The sequence below is a fragment of the Vidua chalybeata genome, chromosome 1 (assembly GCF_026979565.1).
Source record: "Vidua chalybeata isolate OUT-0048 chromosome 1, bVidCha1 merged haplotype, whole genome shotgun sequence".
Classification (NCBI taxonomy): Eukaryota; Metazoa; Chordata; class Aves; order Passeriformes; family Viduidae; genus Vidua; species Vidua chalybeata.
In genome coordinates, this window is record NC_071530.1 from 135,673,653 (window position 1) to 135,690,967 (window position 17,315).

General features: G+C 43.4%; 1 protein-coding gene across 2 annotated transcripts in view; it reads right to left on the bottom strand.

Moving 5' to 3' along the window:
* Positions 1-4,060: 4,060 nt before the first annotated feature.
* Positions 4,061-17,315, bottom strand: part of SYBU (syntabulin) — a 40,132-nt gene continuing 26,877 nt past the window's right edge. The window contains exons 1-5 of one of the 2 annotated variants that reach the window (XM_053964227.1): positions 12,875-12,977; positions 10,991-11,093; positions 8,418-8,621; positions 7,290-7,439; positions 4,061-6,108 (exon numbers count right to left, since the gene is read on the bottom strand). In XM_053964227.1, the coding sequence (XP_053820202.1) occupies positions 5,010-6,108; positions 7,290-7,439; positions 8,418-8,621; positions 10,991-11,031 (1,494 nt within the window). In that variant the 5' untranslated portion in view covers positions 11,032-11,093; positions 12,875-12,977 and the 3' untranslated portion in view covers positions 4,061-5,009. Of the gene's footprint in view, positions 6,109-7,289; positions 7,440-8,417; positions 8,622-10,990; positions 11,094-12,874; positions 12,978-17,315 lie in introns of those variants that run through there. The other variant, XM_053964217.1, reaches the window with a different exon arrangement.

Consider the following 17,315-nt stretch of genomic DNA (forward strand, 5'->3'; position numbering starts at 1 on the left):
AGGTTCTGTTGTGTGGGTGTATTATCCCTGATGCGTGGGTTGTATGGATTTCGTACCTTATGACAGATGAGTCAGCACATTTTGCACATGAGACTTGTTTCCTGTTCATCTAGGGACAGCACAGGAAGTGTCAATTTTAAGATAATGGGAAAGGGGGGGGGGATGTGACTAGATCTTGCCTGCCTACAAAAATAGAATTTGTAACTAAGTTCTAGTAGGTTCTGGCACAAATTTTGCTGAGAGTCTACATAATTGAGAAAAGAAGACAGTAAGAATTAATTTTCATGGCTTTAGTCACAGAGAAAAGTTTTTTAAAAATGTTAAGTATACTTATATAGGTGCAAATCTTGCACAGCTCAACTGATTTGACAGCAATTTTCAGATGTTAAATTTTGAAATATATTTTGAAGCCAACAGTGCCATGCATGTTTTCTGCACAAGTCTTCTGGCTGGAGTAGAACAGATTATTTCAAGTGTAGACTTCAGCAGTATGGCAAGCAAGTCTGCTCCTATTACACACCTCCAAAGTATCTGACAAGGGATGGGAGATGAGAAAGTTTATGAATAAGCTTTAATAACAATCTGTGTTTCTCCTTTTAACAGCACTCTTGCCACTCACGATTCTTTAACTATTGCTGACACAGGGCAAGGAAACTGGCTGTCTACTGCCTATTTAAAGTGAAATTCATTGGAAGCTGTCTCATTTTCTAAAAAAATAGTGATTACTGTTGCTATTTTTGAGACAATATAAAATATATGTAAATCAATACTATTTTTTAAAAATAACAACAGATGGACCAGTTACTAAGTTGCAAATAAAACCCCTGAATACATCATGAAAACACATTTGATCGTTGAGCCTTCAGCCATTTTAAAAACCCTTGAGTTCTGCCACCTTCTGCTTGGGAGTCCTCTTGCACTGCTTTTCCCTCTTGCTGCGTACTGTTTTGCTGTTCTTCCTTCCGTCTACCTGCCAAACTTGAGCACAGCTGCCCTAGATATTCCTCCTATCTCTGCCCTGTGTTGACATGGTGCCAGCAGAGAGGATGCTGCTCTTGGAGGAAGTCTCTTGAATGGTCATAACCCATGCATTAATATCAGTTCTGTCTTTTTCCTATATCTTGATTTTTTTATCTTTGATAAATATGAAAACACTTTTGTTAAACTTACTGAGGCTGCTGCTCTGATACTATCTTTTCCATTGGTTTGAGTTTCTTGAAGATCCTGTATACCCCTGTGTGCATTTCTTGTCTTTCTGCTCCCATATGCTCCTCCTTTTCTCATTCATATTTTAGTTGTTGGCCATGTGATTTTTTTCTTTCTTGGCTGAAAGCTGGACTTGATTGCTTTCTCTGATATTCTTGACTGTGGAGGATTTACCTGCAGGATGACTGAAAATCCTTTCCTTGACTGTGCTGTAGTTGTTCATGCTTGCCAGGTCCTGAATTGATTTGTCTGAGGGAATTTGGGGCAAAATTCTCACTTCTTATATAGGGCATATGTAAAATAGCGCTAAATGTGTTTCAGGAGTTTGGGATTAAGAGAGAGTTGATTTGCAGGGAAAGGAATGAGAAATGTGTAATTACGAGTTGGGAACAGCCTTGTGAAAAGGACATAAGGAAGAGTGGAAAGAGTGAACAGGCAGAAATTGATGCACAGCTAGTTCTACCTCAGCATAAGGAAGAACTTCCTTACTTGAGTTGAGTGTGCACTGGGACACTGAGTGTGCCCAGAGAGGTTGTAGTCTCCCCCTCTAAAGATACTCTAGAAATGCCTGGATGCAGTCCAGTGCCATGTGCTCCCTGCTGGAGAAGGGAGGTTGGACCAGATTACCAACTTCCAACCTGACACATTCTGTGAAGGATAGAGATTAATCTCTGGTGGGAAGGGGGTCAAATGCCTGAGCCTCAACATTTTCAGCAGCAGGGCATGTTGGGTACCTCTTAAAGCTGAATATGAAAGAAAGGCTTTTTTTGTCTCTGGATTAGAAATATAATGTATAGTGGGATATGAACATGCATCCCTTCAGCCCAAGAAGAAGCTGATTTGGTTCCTATGCTGTAAGCCCGAATTCAAGTGTTCACTATTTTACCCATAATGTATGAGCTGCATGTCCTCCTCACCTCCATGTTTTGAGATACGAGTTTCCAGTGGGGTATGGGTGTGGGTATGAGCATTTTCTAAACTCATAATAAAAGGATGGGAGTTTCTGTTGAACTGTTTGCAGGCTGATGGTCCTCCCCTAGTTGTCTACAGCACCAGTGAGATTCAGATGAGACATGACTAAGTCTTATGTGTAATATTAGAGGAGGAAAAAGCGAAGTTGGTATGTTTGGAGCAACAACTGGCATATTCTCTATGGATCGTGGAAGAAAGACCAAAGTCTGGGACTTGTGCATTATAGTAATTCAGGTGTGTTCTAACAAAGGGCACCTTGAGCTGTCTATGTCCTTGCAGTGCGGAGGAGGAAAGGTGGAGGCTTAGAAGTGAACTGAATTTTAGATAGAGATCAGAGCAAAGGCTTTTATCAATAATATGATCGGAATGCTGTCACCTCTCGCTGAGCATAGCAGTTAAATGTCTTATGAGAGTTGAACTGACTGAAGAATCTTAAGGGAACAAAGAAACTTCGACATTGTTCTGGTTATGAGATCGGCCTATGGCATCTTAAATGTAAGTATAGTTTTTTGGTGCTTTGTTGTCTCTTGCTGCAAAAACACCCCACAAAGTCAATAGTGAATACATCTAGGACTGGAAAATCACTTTTTCTTCTACATTATGGTGCATTTCACTGTCACTCAAAGATCACTTAAACAATAATGGCTGTGAAAGAAAAATCCAACATTGTAATGAAGTTGGTAACATCAGGTATAAAGTACTGCTGTCTTGGCCCTACAGAGACATATTTTGATATAGGAATAAAATTTTCTGTAATGTGTTTCAGTCCCACGAAGAGATATTCAGGAATTATGAAAGTCCATGGTTGTCGAAAAATTATATTAATATCTCCAACTGGTAATTTTGGCCCTAGTGTCCCTATGATGTAAAAGCTTTTGAAAGTGACATTTGAGTAATACTCAGTGCAGCAGTGTCACAAGGCAAGCCAGATGGCTGCAGGCACCCGAGGTGGGAGAGCATGGAAGAAGTAGTTATGGCAATGTAAACAAGATGCTCTCATGTCCATCTCCGTTAGATGGGGATTATATTACTTCAAATGATCTGTTAGAGTTCTCTTCCCTAATGTAATGCTTAACAAAGCTCTAGAATCTATACGGCAAACAGAAAATAATTCATCACTCAGGCACCGCAGGACATGAAAGGTGTGCAAGTCACCTCTGTAAGCATCAGTATCACCCTGTTGAGTGTTGCAAATGCTCCCCACACAGGGCAAACTACACTGCTTTGTGGATTACTCATAACTTCCTTCCCAAAAGCTGCAGAGCAATATACATGGCACTGTCAGGCTTCCCTGGATCCCTTCTTCTCTGGGTCACGCAAGGAAATACTACATTTATTTTGCTGAAAACAGGAGACCAGTGAGATTTGAATGGGGAGAGCTGGGGTTGAAAGCCTGGGTGGGGCCAGACAAAACCCACTGTTTTGCCTGTTGGGTAGCATTGCTGTCCTCTGACCTATCCACAGATCTTAGGTTTTGGACATGGAGAATTAATGTTTTGATGGTCACAGTGTGCATGCACACTGAGACCACATGACTGTCAGATGGGTTAAATGCTAGAAAGACTGGTACTATTCTGGGATTGCAGCGCTGAGGAGTTAGAGGTTTCCAGATGATTGCATTGGGTTAAAGACTAGGTCACTTGCATCTGTGAAGGCTGTGTAAGGCAGCAGAGTGGGTTGTGTGTGCAACTGCAGCCCAGCTGGAGCCTTTAATCAGCCTGGTGAGTGCTTACACTTAGAACTGTATTCAGGTTTTCTCAGTCTAATTCTGATTTCCTGGAGCAGTACCTGATAGAGTACCTCCCCTAGCTCAGCCTGTATCTGACAGCTCAGCTAGAATGGGGTGGTTTTTTATACCTTTCTACAGTAAAACACTCACACGTTTGACATATCTATCATGCTTTACTGAACTTGTGATTATAAAGGTAATTTACAATAAAGCAATTAAATAAACAATAAGTTAAAACACAATACATTTATACATAGTATTTCAAAGGGCTCAAAAGACTCTCAGGTTCCAATACACAAAGACTTTAAAACAACATTAAGAGTCGAAGTGTATCCACACCTATACTTATCATTGTAACAAGTGTTAAGACTCCCAACGATGTAAATTTTTGGTTACAGACCCTGTATACGCACAAGACCAGTGAAATGCTCAAGCAATTGCACAATTGAGAAGAGCACTACATGAGACAGGCACAAACAAAGTGCTGGAAGCTGCCTGGGGAATACGGGGTTTACCTCTAAATTGAATTGACACTTGGGACAACAAATGGAAAGCGCTAGCATGCCTTCTGGAGCACAGGTGTGATACCCTAAGGGAAGGTTAGTGTTGTCTAGAGAAATACCCCACCTTTCTCCAGCCACTTGTTCCCTTGTGCATCTTGCACTACCCTTGAGACAGTGCAAAGTGCTTGTACATTTGCTCAGTGAACCATCCAGGGAGAGTGACTGAGCTTAATCCTAGCTCAGCAGTGGAACATGAAAGAGCACTAGGCTCGAATCTCTATTTCCCTTGTTATGTTCACTGTGAAGATGTGCTAGCACCAGAAAGTCACCAGCACAGGGGAGGGACATGGTGCCTGGGAGCAGGAGGACTATTTCTGTAAGCAGCAGTACTGTTAAAAACCTCGAGTGGAAGTACGAGGTTCAGCTTATTTTTTTTTATTTTGAAACAAGGAACATGTTTTTGAACTGATTTATAGTGCAAATCAAATAGTCAAAAGCAAACGACAGACTCTGCCAGAATATACAGTAACTTTTTATGATCTATCTCATCCCTCTTTCTCTCTGCCTCAGCCAGTTGGTGCCCAGGGACAGAGTAGACTTTAGGTTTTGATATTGAAGGGTGTTCGGCGTAAAGAGTGCAGGGCCACCAGGCAGCAACCACGAAGCAATGCTCCAATATTGTAAATAGGATCTGTTCCTCCTCTCTGAGTACTCAAAGCCCACACAATAGTTGGTACAACAGGTGCTGCTACAGCCAGAAGATCGCCGAGGAGACTGCTGCTCCAGTATCTCCTCTTTATTCCTGTATTAACATACTCAAAGGCTTCATCATCATGACTTTCTGTAAAATCAAGTTCTTTCATGAAACGGTTTTCATTAACTCTGTGCTCCACCCTCCTGCATGGAGACTCCATAGGAGACAAAAGGATGGCAGAATTGGGATCACTTGGAGTTAAGTCCACTATGATACCAGAATCACTGAAGCTTCCAAGAGAAAAATCACCCAATTCCTTCAGTGAAGAAGGTGGGCTTAGAGGACAGGTGTCTTGAGCTCTGAAGATACTTTGAATGAGCTGCTCCACATCTAAGCTATATGGCACCACATCAGTCTGGATGGCCTGTTCCACTGTCATGTTGCTTTTTTCTTCCTCCTGGCAATAAGTTAGTTTTCCATCCAGAATGATTTCAAGCATCTCTTTATTTACTGCAGCACTGAAGGGAGCTGGATCACTCAACTCAGAGGTTGTGGTGGTCAAACTCTCTCCAGATGAGTCAGTCCCATTAGCTCTGTCCTCACTAAGAAGCAGATCACTGTCTGCCACCTCCTCCAGACCTTGGTCCTCTGTGATGGGGCTGTCTGGCAGGGTGGCACACAATGATAACAGCTTCCCCTCTGAGTCGCTCGTGTACTCCAGGCACTGCTCATCCCTCACAGAGTGGTTCTGAGCCATCTCCATGCTCTGCAGCAAAGACTCCAGTTTCTTGTTTTGAATGTTTATGTCTGTGAAGTATTTCTGAATTTTTTTGTCTTTCTCAGCCAAGCTATTTCTCATGCTTTCAATAACCTGCTTGAGTTGTTTAATTTCGCTTCTTGCTTCCTTTAAGGCCAGCTCTGCCTCCACACGATTGCACTCTTCTTCAATCCAGTCTTCCCTCATCCGTCCCAGCTGAGCTTTAAGCTCTTCTATTTCTGTTTCCCTGTAGCAAAATAAAAATGATGTAACACTTCTGCTGACTGCTCAGTGAAAGTCAACATGAGGCCCCACCACACAGTGATGGCTCTGCTGCTGAGATGCTCCAAGAAGGAAGCAAATTTTTCCAGGTGCCATTTGTGGCCACCTCTGAGAGAGCCAAGATATGCCAGCTGATTGCTAATGGGAGTCACTGACCTCCTCAGAAAACCAGCAGCCTTGTGGCTGTGCCATGATCCTGGACAATCTGAGGCACAAGTGGTGACCTCTTAAGTCAGGTCTAACCACGGTAGTGCTTAAAATCTCTCCTACTGCCTCACCCTGAAGCAAAGGGGAAACATCTGCCTGGATGCATCCCCAGTGCCTGCCAGCAGCTTGTCACCCACTGCCAGAGCCAATGCTGGCCTCGGACAGCCAGGGAGCTCAGGTCTGCAGGCACATGGCTGGCTTTCCCCAGCAGGGAGCCAGAGGCTGCTGCAAGCACATGGGGAGCAAGTAGGGGAGAGGGGACTCCTATGTCAGTTCCAGGCCTTGCTGATGCAGAGGAAGAGCACAAAGTCCCTGGAACTCTCTCCTGGGCTCCATTCAAGCAGCCCTTTGTGCCCCCTTGGGTTGTCTGTGCTGGACAGCCAGCTCTCAGAGTGCAGTTTTAGTAAAAGAGACATCTGTTGCTGCATAATGCACATTGTCACTTCTTTGCTCAGCATCCATACAAAGGGCTATTGTGAAAAATTCAGTATGTAAGTGACAAAAACACAAATAGGCACAGTGGTTTGGGTACTAACTTTTCTTTCACTGGGGAAAAGGGGGACATTTGCAGTTCTACTTCACTGAGAGAGGCAGAACAGGACACTAAGGTAACACATGCTGGCAGGTAGAAACTGTTCTATGTATAAAAGGTCTCAATCTAAATCAAACTTGTAGAAAGTTGTCCTTTTAAAGTATTTTATTGTGAATGTTTCAAAAAGGAAAAAGCGACAGCTATATTTATAAATAAACTCATTGTTTTGCATCCCATTAGTACACTCTGAAACCTGAAATACTGAAAACAACCTAATCAGACTGATCACAGTTCAAATTTCTTAATGGAAACTTCATTGATCAAGAAATGAGTAAAAACACTCAGGATTCCCACCTGTAAATGTTCCCAAATAAATCTTTCTGACTGATTTCTGAAGTGATGTTTACCTTTCTTTAAGTTTGCTTTCAGATTCCTTCAGCTTGGTTTTCAAATGTCGTACTGCCACTTCTTTCTGCTGCAGAGGAGTCAAATACTGCTCTGGATTTTGTGGCTTAATGCTGTGATTGTCACCACAAGAGTTGTATCTCCCTGATCGCCTGAAAAAACCCAAAACAAACCATCACATAACATCACTCTTACAGTTCTTAAGTCCTGGCAGAATGAAAAACATCCTGCTGACTGATAAATGCAAAGCTTGACTCATCTGGGGCACCTCAGTGTCCACAGAAGTTACTTCACTTTGCAAATCAAAGTACTTGAGGAAACAGCTGATTTGTAGCTACAGTGCAAAATTTACTATTAATTGTACTTGGTTTCAGTGTCATTACATCAAATGAGGCTTTTAACTTTATTTTAACTTTAAAATACCTGGCCACCCCCTCATCCCAAATGCGTGGTGTGCCCAAGAGCAGGCAGGGCAAGGGCCCCCATCTACAGCCAGCCAGGCGAGGCAGCCCAAGGACTGAGTCCAGCTCCACACAGGATTTATAAAGCTGAGCACATTGAAATCTACACTCATCCTGTCTAGCTTTGGGTGTGTATCTTACATGCTTGGCTGCTCAGTTGTCTGGGAGAGACAGCAACAGCAGCAGCATGGTGGCCATTTCTCCTCTGCAACATGTGTCACATGTTCTGGCAGGTATCTGTGTTCTTTCCTAAACAGGAAACTGCACTCCTTAGGGAGGTGCCTAAGGCTAGGCAAGATGAATTTTTGCCCAAGTGTATCATGTTTCCTACACTACCCCACCCAATTCTCTTTGAAGTGAAAAGAACCCTACAACAAATGAACCAGTAAATCCTCATGAGAACTGATGGCATGAAATAGCCTGCCTTGGAGTGAAAACCAACTGCAAAGGACTTTGACTTAAAGTAAATTTGAATTTTACAGTGCTGAAACAATAAAGCTTTTACATGGCATTGAGAACCTTGCTGACTGTTAAGTCACCTATACAAGGCATTACAACTATGGTGAGGAGCAAGATGACCTGCATGGCAACTCCTACAGCTGATCCCACGCTACAGTGCAGAGAGAGTGTCGATGTACCCAACACCAGGAGGCTGAAACACAGACTTGCCTCATCACTGGACTGCTGTCACTTCCTTTGTATGAGCCTGAGTTGCTGCTGCTGGCTGAAGAAGCCCTATAACTCTGATGGATGTTAGCAGGACTCAGATGGTTTTTGCACAGTGTTGATGAAGCGTCCTTTCCGTGTGAAGCAGGTGGACTGGCTCCAGACTTGTATGATAAGGATCCATTATTTCGACCATAAGGACCACGACTGGAGAAGAACCAAAACGGTGAAAGCATTATTCTTATCACACAACCCATGTGTCTTATTTTACACAGAAAGTTCTCTAAACAATAAACCAGAGAGATAACTGTGAGTGGCTGGAAAGAAATAAAGTTCTGACATGATCAGTCACTGCATGTTCTTTCACTGGCGGGGGCTCTCAATCTGAATTACATGTTCTAAGGAAATCTCAGCCATTTTACATCTCTCTGTGGACAGCGCAGGTCCCAGTGACTCCCTCAGATCATCCACGTTCCCCAAATCTTTGACTCTGTTAAGTAATGAGGGGGCCTGTGGTCTGGACTAATGCCAAAAGAACCACACTCCAGCTTTCCCTGGCCAGGCCTGCAGAGCGGTGCCTGTGCATGGAGGGTTGCTGTAAGACTGCTTTCACACTCCTCGGCAAGCAGCCTGAGGGATCACAGTGTGCAATGAAAACAGATTTTGTTTGGGCCAATGTTCTTTTCTGCCTTTGGCATACTGGGTGCTTCATCTGTCATGGTCAGCTATTCATTCACTTTGATATAGTCTGAACCCCATGGAGAGCAGGCCAAAATAGTATTAAAAGAGACAAAGAAAAGCAAAGTATTTTCTTTTTTTTTCTTCCAGTTTTTCTCATACATATATTTACCTTTCTCTTCCCATTCTTTATTAAAGAATCTGTCAACTGTGTGTACTTGAAAGCAATTGGTATCCTCCCTGCCTGACAGCTGCCCAAGGGCTGGAGTGCTCTGAGACCAGCTTCCCGGGATGTGTCCCTTTCCTGCTCATTTGGTTTGGCATCCTACACTACTACACTGCTACCTTCACTCTCCCACTGAAGTTGTTCTTCTAAATGGTAATGAAAGGGCAGGTTTAAAAAAAATAAAATCAAAAATCCAAACAAAAATACCAGGAAAAGGCAAACCCAGCCAGCAAAAGAGAAGGCTTGAATAGAAAAAAAATCAAATACCACAGAACTATGAAGCAACAGCTCTTCTTTAAATTGTTTCACTTGGTTTTTTCCCTTCTCAGCAAATGGAACAGTTTATAAGGAACAGATGGTTGAGTGGCTGCTGTGAACCTTCATCACACTGCTGCGGTTTGGGTGATTTTGTAATTATTTTACAATGAAGTACAGGACTGTGGCTTGTGACAACGCTGAAGTGCTTCATAGCAAGAACAGTTAAAAAAGAGCATATTGCAAAGGAGATATCTCTTTCCACTCTATACAGTGTATCATCAACTCTGGCATGTGGCAGAACTTGCAGAGACTGTACTTAACATAGCAGTGCATCTGAAGGAGCCTTATTACAGAGGACTTTTGTCCAATGCAGGATGTCAGTATGCTCTAGTTTAAAGTTATATTAAAATGCCCAGTATATGAAATGATACAGAAGCTTACTGAAATTAAGGTGATTTTAGGGCTTCATATTATGTTTAGTACCATTTTTTCCCACAGCCAGTAACTTTACTTGTTGAATGTAATCTAGAGGGAACTTAAGTAGTGTTTATTTTTCTAAAAGTCTCATGGAACAGACAGAAAAGCACTCTCAAAGCCTCATTCTGGCGGCCTCTGTGTGCCGGGGCACACTGCGACCTTCAGGACGCCGGTGTGACTCAGGCACACGGGTATCCTGCTGGCGTCCCAGCCTGCCTGCCAGCTCTTCCACATCGGGCAGGAAACCAGTCCTGCCCCTGTGAACTGCTTCCTCCTGCTCCACAAAATGTAACCAGCAGGGACTGTGTGGGCAGGACTGCTCCATCCCAATGCCCCTGTGCTCTCAAGCTGTCTGAATTTGCAATTCAGATATGACAGGGAGAAATCTTACAGAAATCTTTCATGAAAGGTTCACTTAGACAGATGACTATGATACCATTTAAAAAAAAAAAAATTGCCTATAGGCTGGTCAAGGGTATTTCAGAAAAAAAAAAAATCCTACACCAAAGGCAATACTGCTTACTTCTTACAACAAAAAATAAGACCATGATCTGGAAAGGTGTAAGCTCAGCTGATAATTTATGACATAGATAAAACAAATTGTTAAGACTGAGATATTTAGGTTAACTGGTTAGAAATACTGCTGTTAACTAACACACCCAGCTCTCTTCACTCCAGCCAATGCCTTTTCTGCCTTACCTGATTCTATTTTCCATACTTGCCATGAATAAATAAAAAAACCCCAACAAGCCGGCTGATCTGGCATACTGACAATTTTTGTGCACTGAATACAGCATTTTTTTGCTTTCTCATATTGCAGTTCTCACCAGTGTGCTACCCAAGAGCCTTGTGTTAACCCAATTGCTTTAAAATGCAAGACCTTACCCAGTAGTCTATCTTTGCACTAGCAATATTTAGGAAAAATTGCTTTGCTTACTTGCGAGAAAAAGAAGATCTCTTGCTTCCAGCAGCTGACATATGGACTTCAGGTGCTGAAATACTGCCTGTGCTGCTTGAAGAGCTAAAATCGGCTTCACTGCCTGGAAAGGAAAAGGAAAGAGTGAAAACATGATGGAAATTGTAACTCAAAGATTGTTTTCAAAATAACAGTGAATCACAAGCATCCTTCCTTTGTCTGTTCTGGGTGAATTTCAGAAGTTGCATAGATTTTCAAACATCCCTGGGGACAAGAGCTGGATTTGTTCCAGATTTTCAACATTTCTTCAGAACTGGCACCTCAACAAGAGCAGAAAAAAAACATTTGGACACAAAACCCTCACACTACAGAAGCCATTTTAGGTCTCAGACAGGAACACTTGTTGTGACAACCTGTTTGCTCTCTCACAGACATTGACAGACGAATGAGGCTGCTCACGTGGCTCCTTCAGGAGCACAGTGATTAGGAACACACCACTGTAACTGGGTATTTCTCATGCTTCCAACCATGCAGAAACACTGCTCACCACTTCTGTTTTGTTTCCTCAGATAACATAAATGTACATATATATCGGGATAAACTTGTACAGGCTAATATCTATGTATTTATCTACACACATATGCAGGTTTTCATGTGGTACAGAAGCATAGTGAGGCAGTTCTAATAACCTCAAAATAATCCAGTAATCACATGTAGGTCTCAAGTGCTTCTCAGGTACCAAGTCATCTGATGACTGATTTTCTACGGATCACACCTTTTATTTCACAAGCTCTGGCATATACAAGGAAAACTGCTCTCATTTTGCTAAGGTAGATAGATGTATTAAGAAAGTCTTATCCCCTGGAAGAAAAACAGACCAAAGCTATAATTTTTTTCCCAATCTGTCAGTCTAATGGCAAATGTCCTATGCCATACCCAGGTCTCATGCTGTTGAACCACAATAATGAATGGTGACTTCAGCTGAGGGGATGGAAATAACTCTCCAACATCCTTTAAGCAGCTGGCCAAGCAGAGCATTTCTCACCTGGGACTTTTCTGGGTGTCATCCCATGGATAGACATCCCCAAGCCAGCAGCTGCAAACTTGCAATTTTTGCTATCTTTTCCACAGAGGAGAGATGCAGCTGTAGCCACCATCATTCCCTCATTGCAGCTAGACCTTCTAGTCCTCAGTCTCTCTTAAATACTACACAGAGCTGATAGTGAAGGGTGTATCACTCACCCTGAATGCCTGAGACGAGAAAAGGCTTTATCAGAGCCTGGCTTCACAGCCTTAAAGAGGCTGATTCAGCCAGCAACCATTCTTACCATCAGGCAACACTTAGCAACTGGCCTTAGGATAAGGTGCGATTTGATTTAACCCATTACTTTCCCTACTTCATGACATCTGAGACCAGCCTCCATTTCCCTGTGCCTCTGCATCAGCCCATCCCATGATATTCCTCAGCCCAATTTCAAAGAGCTCAGATACAAAGCTTAGCTCTTCAAAAGGGGATCCCAGGGACCCAGCTCTAGCACCTCTAACCAGCTCCATACCCAGTGCAATGCCCCTGATAATCAGACCCAAGCCACCACACCCATAACCAAGTCAGAGCTGTGTGCAAATTTGCAAAGGGAGGGAAAGAAAGCAGAAAAGCCACTTCATTTCACAGAGTATTTATATCATGTTTACTGATGTAAGTAAGAGTGACCCTCTCCTTGGGGAAGCAAAATGATCATGGGACATGATGTTCCAAGATGCAAAAGTGTTTTCCTGATAAACAAAATATCTCCATCTACAAGACTAATGTACACTCCAAATAATTTCTTGTAATATCACAATACACCCCAAAATACTTTTCTAACCAAGACCCAAACAGGTAAACATGTCACACAGATGTCATACCTCTGGTGTTTGGGTCCCCAAAACATTCTCGCGCTTGCAAGACACCAGCAGCTTTCCCAAGGCAAGTCCTGGCTGTGGCGCAGAGAGCAGGAGCCCCAGCCAAGGTTCATCTCTGGGTAAGTAGATCACATCATAATCAGATCTCACTATTGAAAGCATTGCCGAGTAGCAAGGCTTAGCAATCGCCTCTCCCTGACCTGCCTGGCTTGGAGCACCAAGAGCTGCAGGGCTGGGCACTGCTGGTAAGAGCCAGTGGAGCCTGAAAACACAACCACACCATCAGCAGAGCTTTCTGAAAGACTGAACTGCATCTGAGACCAGGAACAGTGTCTGCAAAGCATGAAATAACCTTTCTGGCCCCAGTTCTAATAACAGCTACACACAAGCTTAACACTTAGCACAGGAGACTACTTATGTTTAAAATTAGGCATGTGGCTATTTATAGTATCTTTGAGAACATTTTATAAGTTATAGGGGTCACTGCTAGTAATGGTTCCAAGGGTACAAATTATGTTCAAGCCAGTATTGTGTGTAGCACAGCTTGACAGCAATGTTATTAGGAGACTTTAAAAAACATCTTTTCCCATTTGGTAGACATCTCTGAGCAAAATAACATGGCATTTATCCATAAGATATCTATTGCAACATATTCTCCTGGGTAGGCATGACTTCTGTCTTACAAATAACAAAACATGAAACTGTCTAGCAGCAGTGCAGGCAGGAGCTGAACGTGGCTTCTCGTTCTCCTAATGCCATTCTCCAGGCCGACAGCTTCCTAAGGATGACTGTTGATTATTTTTGTTACTGTGACTATGTAACGGCAAAAACTCACACATGTAAGCTCCAGAACAGCCCATTAATTTAGTGCTAACTATGAAAGAGACTAACATTTCTCAATCCCGCATTCCTTTGTCCTAACTGGCCGTAACACTTGTTTAGCTCCAATCAGAGACTTTCCTCTTAAAAGGACTGTCTTACCCCTTCCTGCAAAAGATGCTACACGTTGAGTCACCAACTTCAGCAGTATGCCATTTGGAGTTCACTCGTTCGCATTCTTCCGCGCTGCAGCCATCGGTGTCCCAGCCCAAGGAGCCAGGCTGGTGTCCACGCTGGGCAGCCCGTCCTCCGGCCCCCCCCGCCCGGCAGCGGGCTCCGAGCAGCACGCCCACGCCATGGGAGCAGAGCTCTGCACTGCTCTGTGCAATGGGAGGAACAGCACAAGGATGGCCAAGGAAACACCGTCACATTTTCCAGGGTTGCTCTTTGCCGGGAATGGGGATCTGAGGAGCAAGAGCGCAATCCTGCAGAGCCCAGTGCTCTTTACCGCTCGGTGGGCTGCGGCACCGAGCTGAGAGCGCTCTGCAGGCACCATCACGCTCTGTGCTGCCTTTTCGCCTCCTTGCTGCCCTGAGAGCATCGCGACAGTCACTGGGCTCGGCTGACCCCGAGGGAGGGGAAGGGAGCCCGTGCCAGCTGCGGTGCTGTCCGTGACGTGCCGTGCGGGCAGCGCCACCCGGGCAGGGGCGCACAGGGCCACCACGGTCCGGCAGACGCGCGTGGCATCTGCCACCACTGCGCGGGGAGCGCACGCTCTCCGGTCGCAGCACGGGAATCAACTGGGAGACTCTTAGGAACGTCCCAAGGGCAGGCTTCCCATCCTGCATCTGATGCAGTTACAGATTTGGGGGCGGGATTGAGGAGCGGGAGAAGGAGCTGCCTGTGCGAGGGCCGCTACGCCTCCAGCTGGCACCGCTGCGTGTTTACCCCAGCGGCGCAGGGCGGCCACCACGGCCACATTCTGGGCGTGGACAAGCCTCACCTTTAACTGTATCCTCTGCCCTGCCGCAGCAACAGTGCAAGGACAACAGCGGTACAGTTTCTTCTTAAAAGGACTCTTACCCCTTCCTGCAAAAGGTGCTACACGTTGAGTCACCAACTTCAGCAGTATGTCATTTGGAGTTCACTATACATATACATATATACATATACATATATCATGTTTATGGAGTCAAAAGATAGATTTTGTACATCAGAAATGAAAAAAAACCAAGCTGCTTACATGCACTGAAAAATGTAAAAAAAAAAAAAAAAAAAAAAAAAAAAAAAAAAAAAAAAAAGCTACAAAGAAGCAAGGAGATCTTGCTTTAACATTTCAGGCTTTTCTTCAGATAACACTCTTAAAAATGACATATCCTTATATGTATATCAGTCTTGAAGTAGATTTTGCATATAGCCAGTGAAAGAGAGCTGTAAATAAAACAGTGCTGACAGTAACAGCTTGTCCTCAAAATGTAAAGCATTTAAATTTACTGAGCTTTCTTGCCTTCAAAAGCACTCTGTGATACAGCAAAGTGACCAAAATATGCATACATATTAACCACTTTGGTGTAGCTACTTGACAAATAAGTGTCATGCTGTCTCTCTAGATAGCTTGATCTAGAGACTCCCAGAGCTTGGGCCTGACTGTGTGAAAAAATATCCAGCAAAGTCATTAGAAGCAGCTGGAAAAGTAGAGAGAATTCAGTTGTAATGCCCACTACTGAAAGGACCTGTATTTTTAAGAGATTTGGTTCAATTTATCTTGAGAGCTTTAAGTCACAGCTACATCTCTAGCTCCAATATTTAACAGCATAAGCAGTATATCTCCAGGAAAGCACTAATGCTGCTTTTATTTTTCTATTTAATATAAGGTTGTTTCTGCAATATAGATTTTGTACACTAAAAATGACCTAGGAAAGAAAACCACACTGCTCACATGCACTGACAAATGTAAGAAAAAACAAGCTGCAAAGAAGCAGTGAAATCTTGCTTTCACATTTCAGGCTTTTCTTCAGATAACACCCTTAAAAATGACCCATTTTGAAGTCTCCTCGTGGGAGATGTGCTGAATTCAAAGTCAAGACCGTAGATGACAGTGAGTTTTGGTTCCAGTCCCTGGTCTTTGACTTACTACTTATTTGACTTAGGATTATTGTATGGGAGACTCTTATTTTGGACTTAACTATTAAATTTCTCGCTGAACAGTACCTGGGTAAAAGCAGATATACCTTGCAATCAAGGAACAGGTCACAGCTCTCCTCCATATGGACTGTTGTAATCTTTGGGTGACAAAAGCTGCTCCCATATGCTCTGCCTTTGTCACTCTCTCCACTATAATGAGGTCTAACATCAGCGGAGGAAGCTGAGGACAGGCTGCACTGGTTCAGGAACTCCTAGGAGAAGTGTAGATTTGGGCTCCTTTCGTCTAAAAAGGGCACTGGACTCAGACCTTTTCCTCAAGCTCTAACTGCTCAGGTGTGACACAGCACTAGCACTGCCCATATTTCAGAGGAATGAAACCTGCTGAATTTCTGCACTCACAGAAATGGTCTGGCTCTGATATGGAGGTTCACAGTGAATCTAAGGCATGCACGTGGGCACACCCAGGACTACAGGCAGGTGACTAAGTCTGTGAGATGGGCACTTCTCCCTGGCATCTCCTGTGGGCATTTCTGGCATGATCTCTGCTGTGAATCTTGGATTTTAGTACCTAATCACCCCTCTGGTTTTATATGAGGTTTAGTCACCGAACTCACATTTGTGAGTTGTGCTCCACGAATAATGGCAAGAAACTGGGTACAGCAATGTCTGGCATCCTCAATCCAGGGTACCAACAGGCATCCCTTCCCTATCCCACTGCACTGGGCAATGAATGAAGCCATCACTCCCCACTCTTGGGTGGACATCCACCCAACTGCTCGACAGTGCTCCCTCAGCAGACAGGTCTGTGGTCACATTTCAGCTGAGTGCTTGGCCCAGTAACAGCTGGCAGCTGGCAGAGACACAGTCAGAGGGGATATGGAGAAAAACTTTGGGCGTGGGTCTCCATAAATTGTTCAAACGTGTTGGGCAAGAAGACTTCCAGCTCAAAACCAGACAGACTTTTGGGAAGGACTGCAACACAGATCCTGCTTCTCTGTGTTTGGATTGAAATGCAATTTTACAAATGATTATTTATCTTGATTTTTGCTTATTTTTCTTGCTTATTCTTTTTACTTTGAAAGAAGGATTGTTATCAAATAATTAATCTCATTAAGCAGTTTTCTGATCTAAGTACTATAGTTTTAGTAGTAATCTGAACCACACTAATGCAAATTATAAGCATTGCAGATGTCAACATGAATACATAATGTGACTTACATATTCTGTGAAACCACAATCAATCAAGCTCTTCTCTCAAAACACAGTCACTACAAAATAATTACTGACATTGGCTGAGAGCCATCATGCATATTCTGCATATCACTATGATCTGGGCTTGTATTTTTCTTAATTGTTTCTAATTCACTGATTTGTAGAGAAGCCAAAAGCAGATGTTGGAACAGACAAAGAGCATTACAAGTTGGAGTTTTTTGCTGCTTTATGTATTTTTAAGTATATTTTTCATACAGAAGTCAGCCTG